At 37.8% G+C, this 11214-nt stretch overlaps 1 protein-coding gene across 1 annotated transcript in view; it reads right to left on the reverse strand.

The window, feature by feature from the left end:
• Window positions 1-7316, reverse strand: part of LOC133979260 (mucin-5AC-like) — a 43775-nt gene extending 36459 nt beyond the window's left edge. Inside the window, exons 1-16 of the mRNA XM_062417757.1 lie at window positions 7256-7316; window positions 7028-7084; window positions 6679-6940; window positions 6159-6273; window positions 5782-5872; window positions 5581-5687; window positions 4867-5095; window positions 3603-3728; window positions 3350-3467; window positions 3085-3223; window positions 2238-2348; window positions 1968-2037; window positions 1550-1687; window positions 817-981; window positions 639-733; window positions 341-467 (exon numbers count right to left, since the gene is read on the reverse strand). Coding sequence (XP_062273741.1) covers window positions 341-467; window positions 639-733; window positions 817-981; window positions 1550-1687; window positions 1968-2037; window positions 2238-2348; window positions 3085-3223; window positions 3350-3467; window positions 3603-3728; window positions 4867-5095; window positions 5581-5687; window positions 5782-5872; window positions 6159-6273; window positions 6679-6940; window positions 7028-7084; window positions 7256-7316 — 2011 coding nt within the window. The remainder of the gene's footprint in view (window positions 1-340; window positions 468-638; window positions 734-816; window positions 982-1549; window positions 1688-1967; window positions 2038-2237; window positions 2349-3084; window positions 3224-3349; window positions 3468-3602; window positions 3729-4866; window positions 5096-5580; window positions 5688-5781; window positions 5873-6158; window positions 6274-6678; window positions 6941-7027; window positions 7085-7255) is intronic.
• Window positions 7317-11214: the final 3898 nt, after the last annotated feature.

The following is an 11214-nucleotide window of genomic DNA, read 5'->3' on the forward strand; positions in this document are numbered from 1 at the left end:
GTGTGAAAGTGCAAAACAGAGGCTTCCCTTAAATTAAGGTTTTTAAAAATCCTTGATGATTGTAACTATTGCTGTGCAGAGTTATTCTGTATTTTTATCAATATACTAAGATTCAATCAATATTATAGTGTAACAGAATAGAGCAAACTGTGAGAAAACAATTTTCTTTTCTGATTTCTAATCCAAACAGTTCGCTATTATGTCAAAAAAAACTATGTGAAGGATTGATCTAATGCTTGGCCAAACTGACATTTGATATGTGTGAGGACTGCCAATTCCAACTGCAAGAAAGTCCTCATGTGCATAAAACTGTTTAATTTCACTTTTCCTCACTACTTACCACAGATGGTCTTCCTCCAGCCACTGATCTGGATCCCTGCAGCTGTACAGGCATGGACATATGAAGAGACTGCAGCACACATGCAGTCCTCACTTTTCTCACAGTTACAGCTGTCATACATGCAGTTCTGAGAGGAGACACAATAAAATGAATAAGTACATTTTAAAAAACAGCAGTGTGGTGTCATATCCCAGGTCTGAAGACTGGTCTGGGTACAGTGCACAGAAATTCTACAAAAGGAATTAAGTCGAAAGAAATTCTGCTGAAGTCGACAGTTGTGTATAGCTGTGAGATTTACCTCTTTGTAAGTGTCAGGGCTGATCTCTGAGTGGCAGGAGGCAAACACTCCCTGAGGGTCACTCAACATGGAGCACCAGTGCTGGGCGTACTTCTCTGTTATTGAAACACAAGCAACAACCTTAGTCGTTCTGAAGAACTTGACGTGGTAAAAGTTAATCTAAATGAGTCCAACCTACCGTTATCCAGACTCAGACTGCAGGGGTTCTCAAAGTTTCTCTTAACATCAGGGCAGCCAGCATGTGTCTTCCAGCCATTGGCAAAACCAGCTGCTGTGGCATCTGGAACACCACTCAGCTTAAGAAAGTCATCAGCCTGGTTACCATTGAAGTTCCCACACAGTCCTGCATGCAGACAACATCATGTTAATGACAAGCATTCATTGTAGAGGCAAATTGGATTGATTTTAATGTTAGAAGAATAACTACTACAAATCCCTTTGACAATATTGAAAGCACTATCTATCTTGTGTAAAGCTATAGCTTGATATTTCCACTTCAAACTATATATGAACAGCTCTTGCCTCATAATGCAAAGAAATACCATATGACCATATTAACGCAACCAGTTAGTAACATATTGTTGTATAACCTGTATTTTTGTCAAGCTACTTTCTAGTTTTTTACACTCAGACAATTTGCCAAATGTCCCTTTTTAAAATGAGCATATTTGATTTTTTTTGGTCTAGGTATTTATACTTTCTCACAACAGATATGTTAGGTGATATTTTATAGGCTGTTTATGTTAAATAGTTGAAATATTGACTTATTTGAAATATTGCCTTTGTCTTTGTACCAGAGTAGTGGAGCAGTTTCATCTCTCAACCTCTTATTTCTGTGTTTTATTCACTGGTTGCATATTGACTGTCTGTTTTCAGCCTGAGACCACCTACAGATCATTTAGGGTTCATACCACAGGTTTTGGCCAGGTAGTCACTGGTCACTGTCATGTAAAGCTGCATGACTGGCTGCAGCTGCACCTCCAACAAAACACCAACAGATGTCTGGACCAGAAGGTAGAAAGAAGATGCTCTGATGGCGGTGATCCCAGCTAGAGGTTAAAAAAAAAAAGGTGGATATGAGAGTTTGTTAGAGGGATGGCAGAAAAGAGAGGAGAGGTCATGGTGGAATACTATTAGTCTGCCCATCTGGATAGTCAGGAAAAATGTTTACATAAAAGCATAATTAAAACTGAAATCTATCATTTTATGCATGCTGTCACCCTATCCAGGCCATAGACACAGGAGAAATGACAGTACGAATGTTTTGTAAATGACACATAAAGAGACATTTAGAGATACTATACTAAATACTGAATACTGTACACTCACCGGCTGAAAAGGGTAACTGAGCATAGATGCCATTCACAAAAACCTTGCCATTGTGCTGGATGGTGATCACCTTTATTTGAAAGGACACAAGATTTTATTACTGTTATTCTCTGTATTATGCGTGTGTGTTCAAACATGGTGTAATGATTAAATTACCATTACCATGCAACAGTGCAGCTTTGTGTGTGTGTGTGTGTGTGTGTGTGTGTGTGTGTGTGTGTGTGTGTGTGTGTGTGTTTGTGTGTTTGTGTATGTGTGTGTCATACTCACATTAGCCCCTCCAGACAAAGCCAAGGTAACAGACTTTAGGCAGGTTTCACTATCGGTCAGTCCACACTGCACAAGTTCTCCCTGTACGACAAACTGGGTTCCACTGCAGTCCTAAACATTCAAACACAAATCTAATCAAACACTGCTGCATGCTAACTGTCAAACTGAAACAACAAAAGAGCAAATCAAGTTTCCACTCAATTTCCTGACCAGACAAATTTCCTGTCTTCTTGTTTTTAAAATGTACCTCTAATACTGATCTAAATGTTTATCTAATATGTTCATCCTTTACACTGCACTATTTACTTTAGAGTTCTGTCCTATTGATAGGGAGAGCTTGTGTGTGTGTTTTTGTGTAGGCTTGTTAACACACTGTATCAGAAGAAAATAACGTAATATTAGGGAACTATTATTTTATCATTATTATTTTGTATTGATTGATTTTGTTGTTGCAATATTTGAAACTACTGTTGGAAACAATGTAGATATCAATACTTGTGCTAACTCTGTATCCCTCAATAAAAAGTACTGGAAATCGAATGACTGATATGTTCATGTGACAAAACACTGACAGCATCAGAGAACATGATTAACTTTTTATTCTTAATTGTTTAATGTAAGCAAGTTATTAAAATAAGCCTACATGTCAATGAATTTGAAAGTGTTACAACCTTCCAGTGCTTCATCTTAGGTGATGGGGTCACACTTTGGTTACATTCGCATCATGTCTTAGATTTTTCCTTTTTTGTTGATTAAATAAACTGAGGTTATGGGATTGTACAGAGAGGCAGTGTTACCTTAGCAGAGGGGTGTGTGGTATATAAGCAGTGATGATAATGTGTACTACCTTAGCCATAACATAAGAGCAGTCCCCATGGAAGGTATAGACTTTCCCATCGAATGTGTTGATGTGGGCTCCTCCCTCCACAGAGCAGGTTCCTGGACAGTTCTCCTCTGTACATTTCCATTGGCCACTCTGACACACACTGTCAACAAACATATCTTAATCTTAATTGATTATCACTGGATATCCGATTTATTAATTTACTAACAAAACAGCTGTATTTATAAACTATGCTGAGCCATTCTGACAGACAAAACATATATCATACCATTTTTTGCAGTTACTAGAGTAGGACTCTCCGGGTCCATAGATCTTGCTGTTGTAGCGGCAGGAGCACTTGCTCAGTGGAACACAGCCCTTTCCATTCAAATCATCCAGAACCATTCCTGAACAAAATCACAGTAATACTGTATTAAGATTGTCTCTGTGTGTGTGTGTGTGTGTGTGTGTGTGTGTGTGTGTGTGTGTGTGTGTGTGTGTGTGTGTGTGCACGTGGGTGTATAAGTCTCATGCTGCTATACCTGCAGGGCAGAAGCATCCATCGATACAGTGGTCTTCACAGGTGTGGCTGGCTTCAGGGTTGGAGCAGGTGTCAGAACAGGGGCTCCCACACTCTTTGTACTCCATATTGTAGGGGCACGATTTCCCTGTGGATACATGCGTTTTTTTCCATCATCACTTAAATAACGTCTCTGATAACATTAATTCTGACAAGCATTACTAACCTCTAAATGACCTGTTTACAGTTCAAAATTGTCTTCTACTTCAGGGCCCAAATTCATAAAGCATCTAGTAGGAGTCTTCCTAAGTGGCACTAAAAGTTCCAGTAACACTTTCTATAATCTATCTGTAATGCATTATATATATATTATTGTTATAAAGCATTATGAATGTATGAAAGTATATAGCTACAATTATACAGTGCTAGCAGATTATAATGCATTGTAAGTACATTTATACTGCATTTATATACTTGGTTGTCATAGATAGTGTTATTAAGAGTTTCTCCTTTTAGACCAATTCACAAAGCTGGCTGAGATGAATGTTTAGTAAGAAACCCTGTTGAATAAACAGGATGTTATTGTGTTAAAATGAAACCTCAACAGTGATTGGTCAACAGGTGACTGGACCGTGTCACTGAATATTAAAGGAAATATTATTTAACACATATCACTATGATTACCTAAAATAGGATTCTGACAGATGGCTGTTACAATATATTATATGTACATCAGAACCAAATTGTGTGAACTGTTATATTCTTATTGTATTGATTTCATATTTTGGGACACTGTCTGAATCCTCTTTAACTCATCAAAATATACTTTACAAAGTTCATTACTGTTGAATTTCCCCAAAGTCCTGATGCAAGGAGGTACATTAATACTAATAATAGTATTACAGCCCCAGAAGTTATAGGTCATATAACAAAGCATCTTTTCATGCACAGAACTCCTTAGCTTTGAAAATGGGAAAGGCAATTTCAGTGTTGATTCAAGATGATGTGGCCTGGAGTTATTCTTGTGTTTACAGATAATATGATGGCTGAAACCTTTTCTTTGTACTTATTTTTTTCAGCTTCTTTTTACATTAACAAATGACAGATGTGGTTTGTTTTTTGTAATTTAGTGTCATAATCTCAATTAGTTTCAGTTTTGGTCTAGTCAGAGCTAGTCTAACCTATGCACCTGGGACATTTTTGTTTGTACAAAAATCCAGGCAGAGCAGACAACCTCTCCTACCCATGGAATACTTAAAGAGCAGTAGTCTAATGAGTGTACTCACAGCATAGTGCTTTGTTCCTCCAATTCTGGGGCTTGCCACCAGCATGGACGCACTGTCTAGAGAATTCAGACAAAGTGTTGCACAGGCAGGAGGCATCTGCCTGTTCATCTTTATCCTTCATACAGTGGCAGAGGTCTGCAACACAGGCCGAGGTGAAAGAGGCAACATCCAGCAGGCTGTGACAGCTGTTAAAGGCGACCCCTGTGAGGATATCCTCACACACAGGTTTCTGTAGATAGAAAGACGGACAAAGAGACGGGAATGGGAACAGAGCAAACACAAGGAGACATTTAACATTTCTAAAAGGATTAGGGTTAGGGTTAGGGATTTTTTATTTATTTATTTGACATTTGATGACAGAGAGTCCGACAGGAAACAGGGAGAGAGAGAGGGGAATGACCTGCAGCATCGGTCCCTTACCAGAATCGAACCAGGGACACTGCGATTATGCAGCATGCACTGTAACCACTCAATTACCAAGGCACTCCCAGATATTAAACATTTCTGCATCAGTTATGTCAATCATGTAAAAAAGGCTACATGTATAATCCAGGGATAACCTATACAAGCTATCTGGTGCAGATACTGAAAAATATGTACGACCATTTGTAATTGCTGTTGTTGCTTCATCCGTGTTTCCAGCTCTGCATTTTCGCCAAGAACAGTGATGAGTGACACCATGAGACACCCGGAGATCAGAATCTGAATCCTTACCATGTTATTGCAGCCTTCTGTTGATTCCAGTGTGAAGTCAGAACAGCTTTCAGTTGGTCCATCCATTTTCCAGAAGTTAGCAAAATCCATGGGAGCTATTTTCACACCTGTTTGGATAATACCAAAGAAATACAGTTCAGCTCTGTGGACATGCCAACACTGACTAACCTGCTAACAATGTTAAAGTGGGTCCAAGTGTACCATGGCTGTAGAACTCATTGTAGAGCTGGATGCCATTAAAGTCTCCGCAGAGACCACAGGTTTGGTTCCTGTACTTCTGGTCTATCTCCACCTGTGAGGACAACAACATTGCTTTAAGCAGCAGCTTGCACCTGCAGCACATTCTAAGTGACCTCATCAGGTTTGCCTATAGGAAGTTAACTCTGTTCAGAATGAATCAGAACAAAATTATAATACTGTGGTTCCACAAAACACCTGAAAGTTTAAAGTATACAGACATTAGTGTTTATTTATGAGATGAAGTATACCTAACCCCATGTTATACTTCAGTTCAGTATTTTTATAGAATTGTTAAAATAGTCATGATGATAATACTTTCTGAGCAGCCATATTCTTACCAGAAAAGAATCCTCTTTATTCCAGATAGCAACCAATCCCAGCTTTGCTGTGATTTTGATGTAGGTGGGAGTTTCCTGGATGAGCACTCCTGCTTGACTGAATGGTAGGATGACTCTGCAAGTAGAAAAAGAGAAGTCACATTATTTTGTCAATATAGCTGTCAATAATACATCAATATGTATGAAGGTGTCAATTAAAAGAGCTGTAGTAATTGCCAATATATTTTTTAGGACATTTTACTGCACCTGATGTCTTCAGGTTCTAACTGTGCTGTTCTAATGACTAGGATGATTCTCAAGATCAGGTTGACTTAAAAAAGCCATGAAGCTTAAAACATATATTACATACAAACATATTCGTTTCATCAATGAAAACATATCTTTCATTTGGGTTAAAGTTACATGCATTTCTCTTAATTTCAAAATAGTGAACTGTAACTTTGTATCTGAAGAAATATGTAGAGAACTATTAAGGAAACTCTAATATGGTATGGATTTGGTGTTTTTAGAGTAAACCTACGGTTTGTCATCAATGACCACTGAGCCTTTGGAGAGCTCCACCACAGTACCGTCCAGTTTCATAACGATGTTGTTGATGGGAGTATGGCCGCCAGCATCCTGTCTTCTTATCTGGATGTTGAAGTCATTGTAACTACTCTTGCACAAAGAGGTCAAGACATAGTTGCAGTCGGAGTGGAGCTGGAAAACATCCCCATCAAAGGTCTTGTAGTGGAAGTTGCCCCACGTACTGCAAACCTGTCCATTGTGGACAGGACTCACACCTACAATACAAAGACAGATCAGGAGGTGATACCACAACAGTGGCCATCTTTTACAGAGGTTTTTAGATGAATAACCAACAAACTCACCTGTTGTTTTTTCAGGAATCTGGGACATAAAGGAGAACTTGTTCACAGCAGTTGCCTCTGTTGAAAGAAGAGTTAATAGTCAAGTAATCAGTGATTTTAAGCTTAATTTCAAACTACTTTAAACACAGCAAGGTTGAGATTTGCTGTAGCACATAGGTAACATGCAAGCTGATAATAGTCCCATTTGTTATATTTATCAGACTGCCTAATGGAGCATAATATACATACCGCTGTGCCAAGAAGCTACGATGGCAGACAGGGCCAGCCATAGCAGCCACTCGTTAGCCATAGCCATTTGCTTCTACACAGGAACTCTGAGGAAGATGTGAGGAGGGCACAGATCTTTATACTAGGGGGCAAGGTCTTAACGTGGCAGGTGAGGGAGTGGTATGCTTACCTTTACATGGTGATTCATGACTGCTTGTCCTGCCCTGTGTTACATTTACTTTCATGGTCTTTGGTTAACTCCCCTTCACACACCTAATAGGAAAGGCAAGGTTATGGAGCATGCAAATACTCAGAGAATGTTCACTCACATCTTTGATGGAGACAAACTAAACACTTAAAGGTCAAAATTTGCTCAAAAAATGTACATTTATAATTATGTTTATTTTTACTTCACTACTTTTTGTTTTGCTCATAGCATTGAAATACTTCTTTAATAAATACAATTCAGTGGAAAAGTGTCTTTCCAGGAACCATGGTCCTGGTTACTTTAGTCACAGGCCTCATTGTGATATTTTTTTCAGTGGAACTGTATTTCTACCAAAGAAATACTCAAATACTGTTGGCAGTGTACTGTGTGGATTATCTAAGAGGGAAAATGCTGCCGGAAAGAGAGGATGCTGTTAAAAATGTTCAACTGTGTTTCAATGCTCTATTGGGGTGGAGACAGATATCACAGAACCTGGACAAATAAAGCCAAAACTATAAGCATGGAAAAATATCATAAGAGGAAAGTGAGACAATATGTTGTTTGTAATTTGGGTTAACTGACAACAGTTTATAGTTAGCTTATTCAGTTAGTTTCTATCTGTGGCAATAACCAGGAAACCAGTCATTTCAGGTTCAGAGTGTCGGGAAAGAGCATTACTTAACATACAAGGAAGTAACATCTACTAAATCTGATTTGGACATTTGCTCACCATTATGACCAATTATGGATTGAAATAATACAAGGCTGTAGATGAATAAAGACTTAACTAAATACTTTCCTGAGTGTTTTTATTTGCTTTTCTTTGTCATATTTTGACTCACGCGATAAAAGCTTAAATGTATTCAAGGTGTGTTCGGATCTCTGAGGTGATTAACACTTTTGTCTTTTGCTCTCTTATCACCAACATTCATCTTTAACAAAAGCAAGACTCAACAGTGACTCAACTTCAATGGAAAACAGCAATGACTTGAATTTACCTCTGGTCATTACAGATCCATTAGTATTGTTTTACCATCAAGACAAATGTTGTTGGTTGAAGTGGGTCATGGGTGTAGCCCTGCCATGTACGCAGCAGCATTAATAAGTTTAAGTTTTCAGTCATGCTGTTTGTTTAAGAATCTTAGATTTTTCTTTTTACAGGACGTTCTGTAAATCACAACCACAGCAGGAGCCCCACTCATAAAAAATAACATTTCAGAAGAAAGACACCCTTTACTTTTTTTTTTTAGATATATGATTTTTTTCTGGTATGTTTTCATGGCTGAAATAAAATAGTTTTATTACAGTCAATTTAATTTGCGGTATCTCAAATTGCATGTCTGACTAAAACTGTAGACAGGCAGTAACAACACTGCAAAGATGGAGTTAATTAAAAATAATGATCAGGGTGGGTTGTCCCTCCCCTTGTCACCTCAGCTACTGACATCATGAACTTCATCACAGTTTAACTGAACTTTTTCTGAACTGAATGAATGTGTTCCTTCTAGTCCTCAGCAGTGCAACAGAAGGCTAAAGATATCTAAAAATGATCTCAATAAAAACATAGAAATCCCTGGAGAACAAAAAGAGAAAGAGAAAAAAAAGAACAAACTATTTGCAGCACAATGCATTAAAATGCATTTGGCGAGAACGTGCATGTTTCAGTTTGATGTTGACAATGACTGAGCAGCACTGATGGGGTTAAAGGTAGGGGATAATAAGATGATAATTACTGTTACAGTTACGCAGATGAAAATAGGCAGACCTTGAAATTTGTTTTATATGGGAATTAAAGGACAGATCCTGGTCAAATATAACTCCTAGGTTCCTTACAGTAGTATTGGAGGCCAAAGTAATGCCATCCAGAGTAGTTATATCATTAGATAATGTGTTTCTGAGGTGTTTAGGGCCAAGCACAATAACTTCAGTTTTTTCTGAGTTTAATAGCAGGAAGTTACAGGTCATCCAGGCCTTTATGTCCTTAATACATGTTTGTAGTTTAGTTAACTGGTTGATTGCATTAGGCTTTATTGATAGATATAATTGAGTGTCGTCTGCATAACAATGAAAATGTATTGAGTGTTTCCGAATAATGTTTCCTAAAGGAAGCATATATAAGGAGAATAGTATTAACTAAAGGAAGCATATATAAGGAGAATAGTATTAAGTAAAGGAAGCATATATAAGGAGAATAGTATTGGTCCATGCACTGAACCCTGAGGAACACTGTGTCTAACTTTTGTTTGCATAGAGGATTTATCATTAACATTTACAAACTGAAATCTATCTGACAGATAGGATTTAAACCAGTTTAATGCTGTTCCTTTAATACCAATTAAATGTTCAAGTCTCTTTAACAGGATTTGATGATCAATGGTATCGAAGGCAGCACTAAGATCTAACAGGACGAGGACAGAGAGAAGTCCATTGTCTGATGAAGTTAAGAGGTCATTTGTAACTTTTACCAGTGCAGTTTCTGTACTATGATGAGCTCTAAAGCCAGACTGAAAATCCTCAAATAAGCTGTTATTATTTAGAAAGTTACACAGCTGATTAGCAACTGCTTTCTCGAGGATCTTAGAGAGAAAGGGGAGGTTAGATATGGGCCTATAGTTGGCTAAAACCTCTGAATCAAGAGTAGGCTTCTTAAGAAGTGGTTTAATGACAGCTACTTTAAAGGACTGTGGTACATATCCTGTCACTAAAGACAGATTGATCATATCTAATAAGGAAGTGCTAACAGAGGGAAAGACTTCCTTAAGCAGCCTAGTTGGCATCGGGTCTAAGAGACAGGTTGATGGTTTAGAGGAAGTGATCATTGAGGTTAGTTCTTTAAGGTCGACTGGAGAGAAACAGTCTAGATAAATATCAGGTTTAACAGCAGTTTCTGAGTTTCCTATGTTAGAGGATGAATCAGTGCTTATTGAGGGCAGGAGGTGATTAATTGTGTCCCTAATAGTTAATATTTTATCATTAAAGAAACTCATGAAGTCATCACTACTGAGAGTTAAAGGAATACATGGATCAGTAGTGTTATGACTCTTTGTCAGTTTAGCCAAAATTCTGAAAAGAAACCTCGGACTATTTTTATTCTCCTCTATTAGTGATGAATAGTAGGCAGCTCTGGTGTTACGGAGGGCCTTCTTATATGTTTTAAGACTGTCTTGCCAGGTTAGGTGAGATTGTTCTGATTTAGTGGAACGCCATATTCTTTCTAGTTTTCGTAAAATTTGTTTTAATTGTCGAGTTTGGGAATTATACCACGGAGCTGTTCTCTGTTGTTTAATTACCTTCTTTTTTAAAGGAGCGATGGAGTCCAGAGTTGTTCTCAGTAAGTCTGCAGCACTGTCAACAATACAGTCAATCTGGGGGGAACTGAAATCAGAATAAGTCATCTGCATGGTATTGAGCTCAACATTGATGGAATTATTTCTTTAAATTTAGTGACAACACCATCAGACAGACATCTAGTTAGAACATGTTTGTCTAATGGTGTATAGTCCAGTAATAAAAATTCAAATGTTATTAAGTAGTGGTCTGATAAAGAAGGATTATGAGGGAAAACTATTAAATGTTCAACTTCAATACCATATGTCAGAACAAGGTCGAGGGTGTGGTTGTAACAGTGAGTTGGCTCATTCACATTTTGAGAGAAGCCAATTGAATCTAATAATGCAATAAATGCAGTGTTAAGGCTATCATTATCAACATCCACATGAATGTTAAAGTCACCTACTATAATTATTTTATCAGTACTGAGGACTAAATTTGA

This window comes from Scomber scombrus, chromosome 1 (assembly GCF_963691925.1).
Source record: "Scomber scombrus chromosome 1, fScoSco1.1, whole genome shotgun sequence".
NCBI lineage: Eukaryota > Metazoa > Chordata > Actinopteri > Scombriformes > Scombridae > Scomber > Scomber scombrus.